The sequence below is a fragment of the Podarcis tiliguerta genome (genome assembly GCF_965153285.1).
Source record: "Podarcis tiliguerta genome assembly, chromosome: 3".
NCBI classification, from domain to species: domain Eukaryota; kingdom Metazoa; phylum Chordata; class Lepidosauria; order Squamata; family Lacertidae; genus Podarcis; species Podarcis tiliguerta.
In genome coordinates, this window is record NC_139536.1 from 38387059 (window position 1) to 38407368 (window position 20310).

Genomic DNA, 20310 nt, shown 5'->3' on the forward strand with positions numbered 1-20310 from the left:
AGAAAGTGTGCATAATTAAAGGAAATGTTGGAGTCCAGAGCAAATAGTCAAACCAGAAATCACTCGTGTGTCCTACTAGACTTGTAGACTATGCATAACCATCTGTAACACTTTATACCACAAAACAATTTCATTTTCTGTGTTTACATAGCTTATGTGCCTGGATAGCAAACCAACAATTAGGATTCCTGATTTCCTAATCCCAGGAGGTCTCTTATTTCTAGTTCCTTTGTAAAGTAATGGAGGCAGAATATGAGCCCTGCAGGGAATGAGTACATATGGCAAGTGCATATGGTAATTTATCAAGAGGTGTTTACTGATGATTTAGTTTACTTATATGCTGCTTTTCCACAATGAGCTGTGCAGCTCACACCAAACATTCAAAAAAATCAAAACACTGAAAATACAAACATACAAATTACAGAACATGTTAGTAAATTCAAATGACAAAAATCAACAATTCAACAAATGCAGAATAAATCAGTATTACCAAAACAAACAAACAAACCCTGCCAAATCAGTGTTTAAGTACATAAATACAAAGTAAACCAAAAGTGAACCAACAATAATGCTTCTGGTACTGGTCTTGCTGCATTCTAAGGAGACTGACTTATAATTTAGAGGGAAAGAGTAGATGACATACAGCTAGCTTACAGGTTAGATGGCACACAGCTGCTCTACTTAATGTTTTAAAATATGGTCTCACTAACACATTAGACTGATTCCATGCTGATCTATTAAAGCAAAAATACATACCCAGTTTCAAATACAAAATTAGTACAAGGCATCTCTTCCATTTTCAGCCTCGTGCTGTTATTCATAGCATGAAGGGCAGGTCCAGGTTCTTCTCTGCGTTGCCAAAGTAGATGTAGCCATGTTGTTTAGTATTGGGGACATGGTAGAATGTGAGTCCAGGCCAGAGCAAACTTCGTAGTACTACCACTCTGCCTCCCCTCTCAAACTGGATGCTCCAGGACCCTGCATAAGAATAGGATGCTGGATTTCATCCTAATTGACAAAGACAGCTTTTCTGTGATAAGCCAAACTAGGATCATATGTGTTCAGTGAACACTGGCACTAGAACAAACTTGACTTAGCTGTAGTACAGACTACTGTATTCTTGGCTCAGTTAATCACACAAGTAAACAGACCAATGTAACTGTGTATTACCCCCTCATGTAGCTGCTACCTTTGTATGTGAAGCGTGTTAACTCCAGCATGAGGTCCCAGGTCCACAAAATAACAAGCAAATAATGCTAGTAAGATCCAGTTATCATACAATAACCTTTTTATCATTAAGACATAAGCAAGGTCTGCTAATGAGCGACATTAAGCTTCTCTATTATAACAGCATAGGTAAGTAACCTCTCTAGATGACTTATCTTGCAATTCTAGGATTCTGTGCTCTGCCTTTTCATTCTAAGACTTGCCGTGATTCTCTCTTAGTAAGACTTAGTTGGATACAACCTAGAGTCTTTTCCCAGCCTTACCTAGGGATGTCTGATTGAAGGCAGGACCGTCTGCATGCAGAACAGGTTACCATTGAGCTAAGGCTCTTCCCATAATATCAGGAAGGTGTACAGTAATCAGCTAGATTTATTCCAAAGAGAAGCTCCAAAAGGACAAGCATTGCACCTTACAGCCTATTTGATTTCTAGTGGCAAAAGCCTTCAGGGCCAACCACCAGCAGCATGAGGTGCACATTGGCTTAATAATAATTTATTTGTACCCTGCCCGTCTGACTGGGTTGCCCCAGCCACTCTGGACAGCTTCCAGCATGTATAAAAACATAGTATAAATTAATAAATGAAAGTTTCTACATGCAAAGTTGCTGATACTCAAAACTATGTGCAGCTCCAGACAGATTGATAATACCAAATTGTTTAGGAAATGGGAGCCAATAGCTGTTCATTTTCCCCCAACTCCATTGATAAGTGTGAACCCCAGCTACTGCATGAGGCATTTTAGGGGCAGTGACTAAGCATGCAGCTCTTCATCCAGTTTGTGTTTGTGTGTGTGTTCTCCACCTGAAGCAAGACTACATGTGGGCTAGCTACCCTAATTGTCAATAGCCAACATTAGTCATAAACTGCATAGACCAACTGAAATCAATGCACCTTCTATGTTTTGATTTGGGACTTGAGAGACTATTATCCTGAGGCTAAAATGCAACTTTGGGACACATTTTCCGATTGCCTGTATCAGGAAGGAAATTTGGCCAATGGACAAGCTAAGGAAAAGAAAGCAAGAGGAAAGTGAATGACAGAGAAACTTAACAGAGCTTCCAGCTCGGAAGTAGTTTATAGAAGAGTTAATTTTCCTTGGGAGTCTTAATTTGCCTCCACCTTTGGAGGAAGTGTGCACTGGGGCAGTAAAGGGATTAGCTTCAATATTAATTATGCTTTGGTGCTGCTGAGAAGGTTAAGAGACAATGTGAAAATGAACTTTCTACTATAATCAGCTGCTCAATGGCTTGCTGAGTATTTCAGTTCCTGAAATGACAGCCTGAGAAGCAAGAGTATTAAAGCAGATTTGGTTCCATGAGGCTAGAAGATGTTTGGGGGAGACAGTAACCTAAAACCATCAAAATACTGCAATGAAAGGAAAAAGACTCACAGATGATAATCCTCACTTGATGACAGAGCTAATTCAGAAAAGCTGCTTGTCAGCTTTGGCAAATGCTTGATGCTACAAGTAGTTCATATAGCAAAAGAAAAGGAAGCAAGAAGACTGAAAGGTGTGTTAGCTACATACATTATCCCAACTTAGCTTTAAGATAAATATCAGAGACACTCGGAAGAGCAGCAATGGGCAGGGGTGCTCTCCTTTCTTTTCTGAAGGCCAATTTGATGCATCTTCTCCAGCACAACCCCAGCCAGCAAGCCATATTTTCCTATACTGATTTCCTTGACACACTTTCCTTGGGACATCCTCTTTGGGACTGCCATTAAAGGCCATTCAGAAATTGCAGCTGTTGCACAAAGCAGCTGCCTTTCCAACAAGAGGACTGCGTAAAAGAGCACTGCTTTTCCCCTTGTTACCTGCCAATCCAACTTCAGACCCACCACAATGTCCCATTTCTCCTGTTTTGAGCAGCCGAATTGAGACTCGGACTATCCCAAATGAGTCACTCTCTGCGCACGCCACCATTTTAGTTGTAATCAACACATTGCTTCACGAGGCAAAATTGGGAACATTTGTGCTACGTTCTCAATTCTATAAAATTTCTTCCATGATGAGATCAGGCTGTGAATTAAGGTGCAATTTATTCACGGAACCTCTTACCTATTTTGTTACACAAAATTACATAGCAAAACACAAAGCTGGGGTGCTAAAAGCACTAAAGGCCTCAATTCAATGCAACTCCTGGAAGACAATGATTTTTTTGAGTTCTTGTCTGTAATTTTGCAAGGCAGGATTATTGTTTTTAATACAGAATTGTATTAACCATTCATCTGATCACCATTGGCGCCCAGGAATTTCACAGAGGCAAATGCATGGAATTTTTTCAAGGCAAGTGATCAGGCTGATGAAGCAAGGTCCCTGCTTCGCCAGCCCGGTCAGCTTCTGCACAAGTCTCATTGAGCCAGCTCTGTCTGTGCCTGCTATTTGAGGCCATGATACGCTCCAGCAAATGGAGACAGAAGCTGGAGCTGGCTCCCAATTGCCCTTTGCTATGAAAAAGAAAAAAGAGCCCTTTCCTATGAGGATCTCTAGTAATGGAGCAGGGGAGAAAATAGACAGACCAATGGGGAGTAGAGGAGGAAGTATGGTAGCTGCTATGCTTCCTCTAGCCTGCTAGTTATTATTATTTTTTACTTGCTTTTTATTCACAAGAGGACTTTAGTAAAAAAAAAAAAAAAAAAAGCAGGCAGGCAGGTAAAAAACAACCCTTGCAGCGTAGTACAGTAAATGACTAGGGGTTTAGTAGCATGGCTGTTCTAACAGAATAATTGGGAGATCTATCTGATGGCCTTTTTTAGGGCAGAAGGTGCAAGACATAAATTATCCTATAAGAAAACGAAGTATTAAATTCGGATTCAAAATTATGTTCCATTACATACAGTAGAATCTCAGGTAGCTTTTATGGTGTTATGTACAATAGAAACTCATACCCTAGGATGTAACAGAATTGTCAACTAATGCTACATAATGTATCTTGTTCTCATAATGAGTTAACAAAAAAAATTAAGCATGACTGAGAGCATAATGCTATGCATGTTTTTGCAGGATTAAGTTCCACTGCATTCAGTGAGGTTTACTCCCTGGTATGTTTAGGATTGGGACACGGGTGGCGCTGTGGGTAAAACCTCAACACCTAGGGCTTGCCGATCACATGGTCGGCGGTTCGAATCCCCGCGGCGGGGTGAGCTCCCGTCTTTCGGTCCCAGCTCCTGCCCACCTAGCAGTTCGAAAGCACCCTTAAGTGCAAGTAGATAAATAGGTACCGCTTTATAGCGGGAAGGTAAACAGCGTTTCCGTGTGCTGCGCTGGTGCTGGCTCGCCAGAGCAGCTTCGTCACGCTGGCCACGTGACCCGGAAGTGTCTCCGGACAGCGCTGGCCCCCGGCCTCTTAAGTGAGATGGGTGCACAACCCTAGAGTTGGACACGACTGGCCCGTACGGGCAGGGGTACCTTTACCTTTTACTTTTATGTTTAGGATTGGGCTTAATCAGGAGGAAACCTCACTGAACACAGTGGGGCTTACTTCCAAATAAACATTTGTAAGATTGTACTGCATTTCCAATGAAACCAAAGGAACGAGTGAGTTGCAACTTTCAAAAAGACTTAATCACAATTTAGCTGGATTATGACCAAAATTAATGCTTCCTTTATTTCCTGTAGCCGCACAACTTTTATTTTAAATAAGCACATAAATGTTCTCTATGGTTGAAGGTTTCTTGCCTCTGTTGTCAATATCCCAGTCAGAAACTTTGGTGGGCAGAGCTCAGCACGTAGCAGCAAGCACAAGACACCAGCTGAGGCACAAGGAGGTGTGGCTCCAACAGTATTTCAGCAGCAGTGAAGATGACATTCACTAAGGATCAGAGATCCGGCATATGGCACGTTCATGAGAAAAGCTTTGCACAGTTACTATGTTATTTTTTCAAATAACTATAAACCCCATAATTTGCTTTTTAAGCTGCACCCGCCAGAACTAGCTTAAGCCAAATACTGTCTGGACTGAAAAAAACTGCCTGTCAGGTCTGTGTGGGAGGAAAGAGCCTGGGAAAAATATCCTTTGGATGAAGATCTGGAGCTTCCCATTCCCCCTCTGGAGCAGGCTGCAACCTTCACCCTGCCAAATACGGGTGGGAATGCTGAGGAGGAGCTTAACCATTTTCCAAACAAGACACTGCTCCGAAAGCTTGTCTGCTCAACCAGCCACTGACTCCTCGATGGCCCTCTGTCAACTGCCAGGACCCTAGTGCCTGTGTTTTAAACGTCAACCTCCCTCCCCTCGGCTTCTGCTTTCTCTCCAGCCTGCCACTGTATGCACTCTCATCCCCCATGTCTGTCTGGGCTCTGACCTGGGCCCTCTATGATATGCAGGCAATGGAGACGCTTGATCTACTAACTGTAAAAAGAGAGGCCCTTAAAACAACAGAGCTGATCCACTTCAAATCTACTCTTCCATAACACTCCTGTTTTGGATGTATTTCAAAGAACAGGGGTGGGGATGGGAAGAAGCAGTTTTCAAGGTTCGTAAAAGCTGCCTGTTCCAAAAGGCCGCATTAGGGAAACAAAAACAGTGACACCTCTATTATATCTCTATTATATCTATATCTATTCACAAAGCATCGTATGGCTATGGCTGTGTTCGCATACATCCTTTTCTGCTCCTTGTTGTCCTGCTAAAACAACTGCAACGGAATTAACTACATCACTTCTCTCACATCCATATATACAGTTGCACTTTGATTTTTAACTACTCCCATTTCCCCCAACATGTTCTTGCCAACATTAAACATTAGGCCAAAAACAGCTGGAGATCCAAGTTTGGAAACCCTGGTGTAGATAATACTGTGGAAAATAGACCAGTGGTCAGACTCAGTGTAAGATGGCTTCTTATGTTCCTCACACCCATGGCTGAATGCAGCCTTCCAGTCCTCTTTATTCAGCCCTCCAGCAGTTGCTTGCCTACTCCAAGCCCCATCCCTCTGCAAGTGCTTGTCCCTGTTCTTGAACTGTGGCGATACATCTTGCTTCCTGGATGAAGGAGGGAGGGGTACCTATACAAGCCATTCACACGTGGCCCTCAGGCTGAAAATGGATTCCCACCCCGGTTTAGGCAAATCAGTTACCCCAACTGTGGACACTGCAGAAAACTGGTTAGTTTAAAATTAGAAGTTAGTTGCAACTTCTGTTCCCTTCTGGCATGCAAGAGGAGAAGGGAGCACACAGATCAAAGCTTGCTGCAGCTCATGGGAGTTATAAGAAACCATGGTTTCCCGTTACATCTGAATCACACATATGATAGACTTTGTTGAGATGAGTATGGATAGAATTGTACAAATTCAGTATTTATTAAGAAGGGAATAACTTTTTAAAACAAAAAACAGCAATTCTGGTAGGAGGAAGTGCACATGTATGGGAAACATATAAAGATTAGTTCCAGAACTACAGGGATCAAAACTGAAATGAGATGAAATGTGACAAGAGTGCTGGGGCAGAAGCACCTTAATTGGCCACACTCCAAAAAAGCTGGGGCAGGAGGCAAACCTGAACAAGGGCAATTAGTCCTCCAACTAATAATTCAACACACACAGCAGGGAGAAGGATGTGGATTGAGAACCTTTTCCCACAACAAGGGGAAAGCAATGCCCTAGGTCAATGTGGGTAGGCTTTTGATGGGAATTTCATTACAGCTTATCCGGTTTGTATCATGTACATAAACTTGACCCCAACCTCTCCTTTCTCACCATCAGAAATAAAAAAGGAGGGGCAGGGTGGTGGTATGGCAGCCCCGTCCAGAAAGCATAGACCTATGCTCATAAGATGGCTGCTCCTTTTATTTCCTTTACATCATGCCAGAGTACATGATTAATTTTTATTATTCATTTCAGATGTATAGAATGACTTACTTCAAAGCATTTACTTTCATCCTGTTAAGTAGATTATTATTTTTCCTACTTTGTGGATAGAAACTGAACGCATGAGTCCATAGATGAACTTTGATTTGAAACAAGGTCTTCCATGTCTATATCTAAAAATTACCCAATGAGTCACACTGAAGCTGTCTTTTGCATTACTGTTCTCCATGTACCATCTCTTATCTCTCATCTCAGCTTTCCAATCTAGTAACAGTGATCTCTGTCAGGTACTATTGCAATAGAATAATGCATTGCTGAATACAATGCCAAAACAACTTGCAAATATGCTAGATATAAACTGAAATTTTCATGCTGACCTCAAAGACTAAGGCACCCATGTTCTGTTGGTACAATAAATGTTTGCTTGTTGCCATAGGTCATTGCATACAGTACAAATAAGAGGGACATGTCTGAAACAGACATACAATGTGCAAATTAAGCTACCAATTCATAAATAGCATACAAAGCAGGACAAAAATAACAAATAAAAAAACCCTCATGACAGTTTCCAAAGGCTTCTCTTACTTAGTTGTTCAAATTAGTGAATCTCCATTACTATCCACCGGCAGTTTATTGTCTGCACTTATTTTTGTTGCTGCAGTTTCCAATAATGCAACTTGATAACATCTGTAATTTGGATTCAAAACCACTATATCCTGTATTGACCATGGCATGCTTTGGGACACATGGTAGGATAACAATTTAATTCTGGGATAGGCATCATGCTCTGACAGTGACAATGAAAAATTCTTCCAACATTTGCACAAATTGTGAAGGTTCAGCCTGGTAGACTCTGCATCAGGTAATAAAAAAAAAGTTCTTCAGCATGCAAAAAGAGCACTGGCAGTTCTGAGGATGACCATCACTGAGATCTCAACATCTGGCTCAACTATAAGAGTTCTTCATCACAAATATTAAGAACAGCCAAGGAGAAACTACTTTCTAAAAGTCAATCAGTGGGTATTCAGAAATATTCAGACCATCCACTACTAAATGGAGCACACAGGTAGCTAGCTGGGAGCTATGAAACAGTGAATCCCTAACGTCAACTTTAAAAAGGATTAGCTATGAAAACGGGGGGGGGGGGGGGCTTTGTATCCTTATTTCTCAGCTTGCATGAAATTTTCACTGTCATGCTTTGAAGTTGTTTTTGCATACAGTTCATTCATAAAGAAGACCTATACATTTACCTATCCCCCCTCATTTACAAAGGGAAACTGGGATATGTCTCCTTTCCCAAAGCAACCTGCACCAGATAGTTGCAGATAGAGCTTTACAAAGTCTGACTATACTGAATTTTCTTCTGGTTTCCTAAAAAATGGCCTCTTGCGGTAGGGTTTTACTTCCATTAAGGCTCATCAGTCCCTAGAACAAGATTTAGACCATATCTGATTTATGTATTAAATATAACCTGGTTCTGTCTCAAGGCTTCAGCAGCTATTAACGCAGAATCAAGAGCCCTATAACAAAACTGAAAGAAAAGATATGAAGCAGGAACTAAGTCACATATTGAAGGGAGAAAATGTTTTTCTCCCTTTCAAAAAGTAAAATTAAAAGCCTATAATTACATGCCCTGGAATGACACGACAGACTCTCAGCTCCCCTGTCCTTGTTTGCTCTGGGATGGTAAAACCACCTCAGAAACAATGAACAGTCTCCTTCACGAAGAGTAGCCAAGATTTCTTGATACACCAGACCCCTGAAGTACTTGACAATTTGAACCCAAAAATCCAGTATGACAGTTTATTACATACAGAACCAAAGCTGAAGAGATATAGGCATAGTTCCAATAATTTGGGCAAATTGTGGGTGGTCAGAAAGTCAAAAGCAGCAATTCTAACTGGCTCTTGTTCATGTTACAATTGTCTCATAAGGATCAGTTCCAAAGAAAAGGTCACACCTTGAGGGAACACCCTATGATCAGTGTAGGAGTAGCAACATCAGACTCCAAAAGTGTCAATACAGACACACATTCTTGGCACGAACAGGCCTAGTGTGTGGCCTTTGATAGGGAAAATCATGGGAGACCCTGAGCTGAACACACATAAGATGCTGGTACTAAGGGAAAGCAATATAGCCTCCTGAAAGTTGTGCGAACTCTAGCAGGGCTGATAGTCTCCTCTCCATATCCACAGTTCAAGAGGTCAGCATATACCACACACAGTCTGGTTTCTCTGTCTTCACTTCACTAAAGAGTCCAAACTTTTCTCATATTACTTGATTAGGGTTTCTGTTCTTCCTACTGAGGCTGACCCCACAGTGTCTCCTACTGGAAGGTGGCTGGTACAGCAGCCCAATGCTAAAATAGTATTAACGCACAAGCAAATTACCTGCTAACTTGGCCATTTGACCAGATTAACTTATCCACACAGTCTGGGGAGTCATTTATCCTCCAGAAGGTTAAGCATATACTTCAGCAACTCATTTCACTGCATGGCTGCTTCCTGGATTGTTCTACCACAGACATGGGCAACCTTCGGACTACAATTTCGGACTACAATTCCCATGACCTCTGACCACTGGTCCTGTTAGCTAGGGATCATGGGAGTTGTAGGCCAAAACATCTGGGGGGCCAAATGTTGCCTATGCCTGTTCTGCCATGTTGCATAAGCTCCAAAGGCTGTACTGCTGTTATCTTTTGAACCCACAAGTTCTCAAAGCTGCCCTTCCCCACTGAAGAACAGACTAGAGAAGCACCACCAGACTCCCCCCCTCTCTGTGCCTTCTTGGTAACATCATTTTCTCTCCGACACCATTACTTCCCCCTCATCCATTATAAACTTCTTAGTTTGGATTTCAGAAAAGCAGCTTGAAAGGTCTTGTCCCCATGTGGCTCTTGGCAGGCTGCGAGGTAAAGTGCTCTCGGGCTCAGAGTTTTCACAAGGCTGTGGAGGTGCTGCTTAGTGTTAAGCTATGAAAGAGGAGGGCTCAGGTCACATCTGTGAAACGTTAGCAGGGAGAGGAGGCTGGGGGAAAGTAGGTGGCCAGCACAGCATAGCACTTTGTTGGGTTTTGCAAGGCCACTTGGGAGATAGGCAGCCATTTGTCTTCAAACCACCTCCACCACACACCGATAACAGGCTGCCTTACAGTCTGCTTGCTGGCGAGGGGCTGTTAAAAAAAACCAAAAAACCCTACAGACTCAGGCTTCTTGAATAGCTGGAGACAGAGCTTGATAGGGGATTAATCACTTCAGGGGGAGCGGGGGACTGTGAAAGGGAATAAATTAGTTGTGCTAATGCCTGGATATAAAACAGGTTCATGTCTCTTAGCTTCAATCCTCCCAGCACCTGGGGCTTTTGCATCTATTAAAGCACTAACATAAAACCTGGAGGATTTTCTCCAAGCACTTGCACAGAGAGGCCCCATCGCCCAATACTAAAGCCCCATTAAATGCTGTACCGATAAAGTTCAACCCTACAAAGGAAACCGGTGTTGGATAGTTCTGATACAGATAGTTCTCAGAAGCAGTGAGGGAAGTATAATATAGTATAATAAGACCTAATAGTAACTCCTGGTAATCAGACACAATGAGCACCATCATCAGTTATTTTGGGGAGAGAGTTGGAAGAAGTTGGGGCTCTGGCTCGTGATATACATTTCGTAGCTGTGGTATATTATAGTCATAATATGAGCTATATTTCTGTTCATCTTAAATGCCCATAAATGTGTGAGGGCCAATTAGGGGCCAATTCAAGAATCACACAACTCAACATAATTTCTATAAATGCAAGATTGAGAGCTCAAGATTAAAATCAGATCTCTGTTCTAGAATCAGACAAAGAGAGCGGCCCGGGAGTGCGAGGCAGCGGTGCACAGCCTGCCCGCCACTCCCAAACTTTCCTGGGACTTCAGGGGAAAGGGGAGGCTACTGGCAACCTGGGAGGGCAGGGCAACGGCGCGAGCCACACTTGGACGATTCGGCTCCAGGGACCACACATTCGCTCCATAAGACGCACAGATATTTCCCCTCACTTTTTAGGAGGAAAAAAGTGTGTCTTATGGAGCAGAAAATACAGTATACCACACAAAACTAGAGCAACTGCTTAGGCTCAGATGAAGTGATCTGCTGTAACTGAAAAATAATAAAATTTATAGCAAGCCTGTTTGTTAAAACCTCTTCTAGTATTTCAGAGTTCATAGCTCTACAGTCATACCTCAGGTTGAAGTAGCTTCAGGATAAGTATTTTTGGGTTGCGCAATGTGGCGACTCAGAAGTAACGGAGCGCGTTACTTCCGGGTTTCAGCACTCGTGCATGCACAGACGGTCATAATGATGGCATGCGCATGCGCAGAAGCGGCGAATCATGACCCGCACACACGCAGACGCAGGTTGCATTCGCTTCTGGATGCGAACAGGGCTCCGGAGGTACCACTGTATTGTGAGGCATGCCTTACACATTTTCACAGACATATGAGTAACTATCCCATTGTCACTTGCTTCAAAGTCCTCTCTTTTGCAGCTGCTTCTAATCTAATGTCAAACCTATACTTTCCTGTCACTTCTGTAGAGTAAGCATGAGCAGAATTTTTTGTAATTACACTGGCATTGTGATATTGGGGGGATATTTTCATGCATTAATGTGGAATTTATTTAGACATTTCTGTATTTGGATGCCACCTTGTGTTACAAATTTATAAAACTCAGTATTTAGCAGGATGAATTAACTGCTGTTCTGAATGCAGTCATGCAGATCACAGCACAAATATTCTCCCTCTCTCACTCCAGCTTCCCATTCTCAAATTCTGTACAATGCTTCATCCAATTCAGCAGTTCCGAAACATTTTTTGATAGGAACCCCTTGGAAGCCATATCAAATTTATAGCATTTACTGACCAGCCAAGCTGCTTCAAGTGCTATTGCTACTTTCTGGCACTGGAACGGGAAAGCTCATTCACCATTCTCAAACACTGCTATTTATATAACATATTGAGTGTAGAAGCCCTTACTTTGCAGCTTCCATGTTGGTTCCCCATGTCACGGAACCACAGAGTTTGATAAGTACAAAAACCACATGCATCGCCAAAATAAAGGTGGCACCATAGATTTGCATATAGCAATTTAGAAGTACAATGCAGATTTAGAAATATTTCAAACAGAAATACAATACCTCTCACCAGAGCAGAGAGCAAGACTGTGACCAGGTAACCTGTCTGCATGCTCAGTCTACTGAATGCAGATGAGCAACTTCAAAGACCCTGCTGTCTCCTCTTAAAGCTCTTTATCTTTATTCAGGACTTGTACTTTACAGCCCTACAAACAGAGGGCTACACTCTCTAAAGTAGGACAAATGGCCACCCTACTGATAGGAAGGAGCCATGCCACATGCTACTCTGCTCATGAAGTAAAGGTAACAGATTAATGACTTTGAAAAGCAAATTGGCTGTGAGAAGTTCACTAATACTTGCCATAAAGGTGGGGGGGGGGTATTATATACAAAACTAACTCATGTAATTTTTGTTGTTTCCTTTTGACTTCTTGTTTGAAATAATGGCTGAGCACAAACACCGTTAGCCCTAACTACAGTAACAAAATCAGCAAAGATTTTTATGTGAAAGATATAAAAATTCATGATAAAAAGGGTTCTAAGCTACAAACCAAATCCTAGTCTGAGCATCACAGACTCTAATACACCCTTTTCTACACAAACTCTGTTGGAAGTATTTAGAGTCTGTGGTGCTCATCTCCTTCACCTCTAGATACTTCCAACAGAGTTTGTGTAGAGTAGCTAGAGGTGAAGGAGATGCATTGGATACACAATATGGAATAGTTTAATTCAACATACTGAGCAGTGTGGAATGGAGAAGAGATTAAGAGGATGAGAACTCAAGAACAGCATATAGGATGCAAAAGAAATGTGTGAAAGTAGGAGAGGTAATAACGTTTGTGTTGATGAGGGGTTAGGAAACTTCAGAAGGGCTGACATGTTCAATTTGCAGATAATAAAGGATCATATTTGTACAAAAGAGCAATCTGTATTCAGTTCTGGTAATTCTGTTATGTTTATATGGAAGCAAAAAGTATTTTAAGGAGGGAGCTGTAAAACAGCATAAATTAGAAAACAATAAGAGCTACATTAATTGTTTTCATTGCGCTTAGGGGCTAAGATATTCACATTTAATAATGAGTGTATTCCTCCATTTCCTAAACATTTTCTCCTGCCAAGGTAAAAGAGTTATCAAAGAAAAGTTTGAACTTAGACTGCCCAGGATACAAGGTTAGAGTTAACAAGACCCCATTTAGATAAGAGGCAATATTGGGTGGAAATGGTCTTGCAAAATACTTCAAACCACATAAAAATGTTCCTATCTCTGAGTAGCCTTATCTCGCCCACCAGGACACTGGCTGCTGCAAGCCCCTTTTAATGAAGAGAAAACACAGAAAGTTCAAGCAGAACAGGGTGCTGACACAAGACACAGACAAAGCTACCCAGTGAAAGGATGCAACAGCTCATTTTGTTTTTTATGTGTTTTATCCTGCCACTGGAAAGGTTGGTATATCTGAAGAAACCAGACCATGCACAAATTATATGTATCATGTTTTGCTATGAGAAAGAATGTGGCATGTTAGTTTTGGGGCAGCCTTTGCTATTTGGTGTGCCTAATCTGATTTTATTTGGGTTTAGCAGCTCTGCTTATGGGGTTCATGCTTTTGTGTGTGTGTGCTTTATTGCTGTATTTAGATTGTTCTCCACTTTGAAAATTATTGTATTGAAAGGAAGGCCATACATCTTTTTTTTATGCACACACACCAACAAGAGTGGAAATTATGAGCTCAACTTAGTCATGAAAAAGCTACATGGCCTTAGGTAAACTGCCATCATGCTCAGAGTCCTTCCCACAGTCTACAGTATGGGAATTGTAGACCTACAAACCTGCAGTGGGTTGAAACAAGTGTTCTCTAAGCACTAAGAAGCTCCATATAAATGCTTATTGTTATTATTACACAGTGAAAAAGCAGATAGCACTTCTTAAGTGGATATGAAAGCTTCACAACACTATTTTCATTTTGCATTTGGAATGTCACATCTTCCCTACCTTTAGGAATATCATGTTCAAGTGAATCGAGGAAGTCAATGGCAGGGTCCAGGTCAGCTTTCTCCAGGAGAGTTTTGTTCTTCAAATTTACAGGCTCAGTGAAATGGAAATAGGAGCTTAATTTTTTAGCCTCCACCAAAGACAGACCTGTTGGGTTAATAAGAACTTTGCCATCTTTCAATTTACTACAAGCTCACTATCTAATAGACTTATGAAGCATCTATGTGCTGATGACACTAAATGAACCAACAGAAGTAGACAGAGACCTCCAGAAATAGGTAGTCTTCCAGTTACTTTTATTCAGCCCACTTTGAACCAAGAACCAAGAACTATTGGTAGTGGCTGCAATCTAAACTGAGCCCTGAAATCAAAGGAAGCATTCTTCAAACCAGCACCATAATCAAAAGCACTACAGGATCATGAGATAGGTAGCTCCAAAATCAAAGTCGTTCCAGATAGGCCTATGTTGTCCAATGTACAAGGCTTGTCATACATCTACTATGATTAAGGTCCTCCACATGAGGGACAGGATGCTTTACACTGTCATGCATAGTAACATTTCCTCACATGACTAGCAAGACTCAAGATCATGAGTGCAAAAAATGAACTGAAATATGGTTTTTCCTACTTTAGTGCTGTCGTTGCCCCAAGAAGAAACAATTAAGAGTTCTGGTTGTGCATCCATGGGCATAGCCAGGATTTGGGGGCGGAGGCAGGACTAGGTTAGGGAGGGCAGAATCAAAGTGATTCAGTTAGTTAAGTATTTCTAGTGTTTTAATTTATGCCGATGTGTGCATCCCCTTATTTCCCCTCAGCTCACTGTAGCAGCAGAGACCCTTGCCACCAAGTCAAACATGGAAGATATAACTGTTTGTGGCGACTTTTGTGTTCAAAGACACAGTTATGACTTACCTTCAAAGTTTCTGTTTTCATGCACAGGTCCCAGTGGTGACTTTATATAGGCACCCCGTGGAACAATACCCACTGCTTTATCTATCTGATCTATTGCAGATACAAGACGAACTTCTTCCTTGATCAAGTTCTTTAGAAAAAAGCAAACATTAAGAAAAGCCACCTTAGTTTTACATACTAGAATGAAAACTGGAACAGAATCATGCACCTACAAACTTAAAATATATATTCCCTTCATCTATCATAGGAGAAACGTAAGCCAAAACATTTATTTTCATTATATGGCATTGGGGCTTAAGACAGATGCTGATTTAATACACACACAATAAGTCCGTCAAAACAGCCTACAGTTAGGTTACAGCAAGATTAGGAAAAGAGGGACCAGCTGTAAGGAGTACAGGAAAGTGAGATTAGGGTTCAACTGAGAAGGTACTCAGCACATGTATGTATGTGTTCCACATGAGACACACACAGAGAGAAGTGGGAAATAAGTATATAGAGACTTGCTGGAATATTCAACTCATACATATGGAATACATCTGGGGTGTAGGCCAAAGTCAAATGTGGAGGGAAAGGGAAGGCTAGATTACTAGCAGGGTAGTGGAGTGGGGTACATTACTTTTTATGGAACCTCAATGTTTTACAAGAACTGTATAAAAAGGGATAGAGGGAGAAGAAGCTTGGCATGAATCTCTTGACAAACTCTAGTGAATATGTACCTGGATTGCTGGAGTGGATAAAGGATAGCAGGTCACCACTGCTACCTCTAACTTCTACTACCTTTCCATTCCAACCTTGGAACATAGGAATTAGCTCTTTTGTATCTTTTCTTTATTTGCCTGTGTGATATCTGTATGAAACTGAGGGCAGGTGTGTTTGTGTGTGTGTTTATAAAAAGCTTCTGTTAAGCCTTTTAACTTTGCCTGCACCAAGCCCAGTGAGCTCCAAGGACCAGATATGTTAAATGGATAAGAAAGGTTTATAAGAAATTCCAGTTAAAATCTCTGGTACCTAATTTTTAAAAATTCCAAATAATAAATTTCTACACTAGTAAAAAAATATATGAAGCAACACAAAAATGTTAGTAGTCCTATGTCATAATTATATCATATTGCTCTGCATACCTAGAAAACTAGGGAAAATGTTTTACTTCAAAAAAGCACAAGTGCAAATTGTGAAAAAATATATTGTGAGCATTAGGTGACGGGATCCCAGGGGTGCTGCAATGTACTCACTGTTGCTTCCTCTTCATATGGTCTCTCACCTTCTTCTTTCTTCTCATAGTGTTCGTATTCATAGGATGGGTCCCCTTGGAAACGTCCCTTTAGCACTGAAGTCAGTGCAGTAAATTCCTCATTAGGAGGTGGCAGAAGGCTCCATTCCACACAATTCAAGCTGTCATTCACACATACATAATAAAAGGGTAAAACATATTTTTATTGGCAAAAAAACCTCATGTTTTCAGACATTTGAAGGCCAATGAAAGATCTCACAGAAATAAGCAAGAGAACAGGTGGCAAGCAGAGATAAAAACCAACTGCCCCCTCATGGCACCACAATGTGTGAAGGAGGAGTGGGGAAGCCACTTGAGATACGTAGGAGGAAAGGCAGAATGGCTACTAAATCTGAGGGCCAAACTAAAACAGATAGTAAAGGTAAAGGTAAAGGTACCCCTGCCCGTACGGGCCAGTCGTGTCCAACTCTAGGGTTGTGTGCTCATCTCACTTAAGAGGCCGGGAGCCAGCGCCATCCGAAGACACGTCCGGGTCACGTGGCCAGCGTGACGAAGCTGCTCTGGCGAGCCAGCACCAGCGCAGCACACGGAAATGCCGTTTACCTTCCCGCTATAAAGCGGTACCTATTTATCTACTTGCACTTAGGGGTGCTTTCGAACTGCTAGGTGGGCAGGCGCTGGGACCGAAAGACGGGAGCTCACCCTGCCGTGGGGATTCGAACTGCCGACCATACGATCGGCAAGTCTTAGGCACTGAGGTATTACCCACAGCGCCACCCGCGTCCCAAAAAACAGATAGTAGCAAACTCATAAAGGATCAGGTCAGAATTCCTACCAAGCTAGGGTGCTATATAAAGCAGGGACATGCAAAAGACCAAAGATGAACCTCTCGCTGAACATGCCCTTTGCCTTGCAAAACAACTTTTTTTAAAAAAAACAACAGCTTCCTCGTGTTGTGGCTCCATGCCCCAAAGTGGCCACTGCCAGTAAGAAAATGGTTTTAAATAGTGACTAAGACTACAATCCAGTACAAATGTACCTGGAAGTATGACACACTGAACTCAGTGAGACTATTTTCTAAATAGGAATGTACTGTTAAGGGACTGCGCTGTAATGTTCATGGGTCACCTCTTGCCTATGCCATTAACTCATTAGATGGCCTTAGCCAAGTCACTCTTTCAGCCTCAGTCGCCTTGTCTGCAATATGGAGATAATAGATAATGCCTGCAAAGTGCTCTGAACACTCAGAAGTGCTCCACAAGTGTTAACTTTCATTTAGAGTTTAACTTGCCCTCTCTGCCTATGTTGCCATTTAAAATTAATCTCACTCCCTCTCTCAAACACATTTTTTAATAAGGCATCAGGATGCTGCTGCTTCTAGACATTACTGTCCCCTTGCAACCTGAATTCTGCTCCATTGATTTGAACTTAATGTTTTGACTGGATTTTTAAAAGTAGCTGTGATTAACTTAGGCTCACCATTAGAATCAAAGAATTGTAGAGTTGGACCATGAGGATCATCTAGTCCAACCTCTTGCAATCTTTCACCCAATGTGGGGCTTGAACCAATGACTGTGAGATTAGGGTTTCTAGCGTGGTGCTGCGCTGCTGGGAGAAGCTTGACCTGCTGAAAAGTCTGACAGCTGACACTTTGGGGGCATCTTGCAACCCTTCTCAGAAAACAGCGCACCTGTGCAAACCTCTACCTGGGAAGCAGCTATTAAAGGTACAGGAGTAAAGGGGAGACAAGGACGGGCAACCTGCTCTCTCCCCCCCCCCTTCCCTCCCCGCTATTTCACCTGCCCTATTTCACCGCAGTCCATCTTCTGCCAGCCCAGCTGCCCACCTGTAGAGGCGGCTTCTGGCCCCCGCCCTGTCGGGCCCCACGCCCTCGGCGATGTAGTAGGCTCCTCGGGTGCCCTGGATGCGACCCCACAGGCGGACTTGCTCGAAGCGGTAGTCCCGGCGCACCAGCAGTAGCGAGTTCCGCAGGGCCGCTCGCTTCTCCGGGCTCAGGCACACGCCGCTGCTCGCCACCAGGTCCAGCGCGTAGGGCAGCGTCTCAGCATCCATGGCCGCCGGGCTTGGGTGGCGGTGGGGACCAGAGAGCGCAGGCCCCGACGCTTGCGTCCCGTTGCCGGGCAACCGTCTCTAAGGCGCCGCGTTGGACGTGAGGTCAGAGGTCGGCCTCGGCGTTCGAAGGCAGCTTCTCATCTTGCCCCGCCCCGCCCCCCTCGCAGCCGGCCAAAAACCTTTCATAGCCAACGAGCCCAATGCCCTAGAAACGGGGCTTGCAGTGAAAGCTGAGGCTGTTGCTACGCGTTCCCGCTTCGACTTGGCGCCCTCCCCTTTAAACAGTAGCGCGGCGGGCAAAAGTTCAACCGGCGCAGCTTTTCCGATCTCACCGCGGCGACGCCGGCATGCCAGAAAGCTTTGCTTGAAGAATTGCTGCCTGGTTAAAAAGCAACGACTATATCTAGAGCACCCAGAATAATAACGTTTCCCATGCACACTTGCTCCAGAGGAAGCCCTGCATGGCAGTGGTGAACAAACAAATGTTCTTCACTTTGGGGAACATAGGAAGTGTACGAGGTTTTCCATGGAGGGGTACTAATAGATCAGTAATTGATTCCCCTCCCCCTTTTTGGAAAAACGACAAATCACTTATTCTGTACAAACAAACCAAAATACTGTATTTGAAAAAATGATATGACAGAACTCTGTTTTGTATGGCTGTGCAAAATATGTGTAACTTAATAGCTAAATGTACATTGTCTAAAATGTACATGGTTATTTATTTGTTTTATTCATATCCTACCTTTTCTCCAATTAGCTCAAGGTGGCATACATGGTTCTCTCCCTCCTCATATAATCCCCACAACAACCTTTTGAGGTTAGGTTGAGAGTCGGTGGCTCACCCATGGTCACCAAGTGAGCTTCATGGCCAAGTGAGCCCTAGTATCCCAAATCTTAGTCTGACACTTTAACCACTACACCACACTACAGAAGTTGCTTACCTAATTATTATTTTATTTTATTTATTACAGTGGTACCTCAGGTTAAGAACTTAATTCGTTCTGGAGGTCCATTCTTAACCTGAAACTGTTCTTAACCTGAGACACCACTTTAGCTAATGGGGCCTCCTGCCGCCGCTGTGCAATTTCTGTTCTCATCCTGAAGCAAAGTTCTTAACCCGAGGTACTATTTTTGGGTTAGCGGAGTCTGTAACCTGAAGTGTCTGTAACCCGAGTTACCACTGTATTTATTAAATTAGTTGCTTTATCTTGCCTAAGGCAACCCGAAGCAACTTACAACCAACAAACCTACCAACAGACAAACCCAAGAAGAAAGAGAAATACATTAAAAACAACTCACCTACTTCTAAAAGACCACAGATAGTTAAAGACCTGGTTATAGAGGAAAGCTTTTGCCTAGTGTCTAAAGATATATAATGATGACACCAGGCAAGTCTCCTTAGGGAAAGCATTCTACAAGTAGGGAGCTACTGCAAAAAAGGCCCATTCTAATGTTGCCACCCTCCAAACCTCTTGCGGTAAGGGCACAGGAAGAAGGGCCTCACATGATGAGCAGAGGGTCCAAGTTGGTTCATATGGTGAGAGGTGGTCCTTGAGGGGTTGTGGTCCTGGGCTGTTTTAATGTTTTATTAGTCAAATCCAGTACCTTGAATTGGTCCCAGAAACTGGTTGAAAGCCAATGCAGTCGGACCAGACTTCCTTTATTTTAAAAAAAGATTATTTATTAGTATTTTTATTTATTAGCTTTACTATTCTGATTTCATTGAAAAGGCTTGCAGACCTTTATTTCCATGTAGCTGAATTCTACAGAAGCACACAGAGAAACACAGAGCTGGAAGGGATCTCGAGGGCCAGTGAAATGAAGCTACAAAGAGAGGCATGAGCAGTGCAGGGTTCATGTTGAAGTTTATCCAAGAGACTCACCCCAGGAAATGGCTTTGTAAAACTCAGCCATGTGTTGCTTTCCTACGCCCTCTGTCTTGCCACAGAACCTTTG

General features: G+C 42.6%; 1 protein-coding gene across 3 annotated transcripts; it reads right to left on the bottom strand.

The window, feature by feature from the left end:
* Positions 1–295: 295 nt before the first annotated feature.
* On the bottom strand, positions 296–18445 carry RSPH9 (radial spoke head component 9). 3 transcript variants are annotated; one of them, XM_083434663.1, is made up of 5 exons: positions 18125–18445; positions 16280–16439; positions 15045–15174; positions 14133–14279; positions 296–978 (listed from the first exon to the last, which is right to left on the bottom strand). In XM_083434663.1, the coding sequence occupies exons 1-5, from the start codon at positions 18349–18351 to the stop codon at positions 818–820; spliced, it is 825 nt and encodes a 274-aa protein (XP_083290789.1). In that variant the 5' UTR covers positions 18352–18445; the 3' UTR covers positions 296–817. The 3 variants fall into 3 exon arrangements, with proteins under 3 accessions (XP_083290789.1, XP_083290791.1, XP_083290790.1); XM_083434665.1 differs by having other exon boundaries at positions 296–1008; positions 18125–18443; XM_083434664.1 differs by lacking the exon at positions 296–978 and adding an exon at positions 2023–2230 and having other exon boundaries at positions 18125–18443.
* Positions 18446–20310: the final 1865 nt, after the last annotated feature.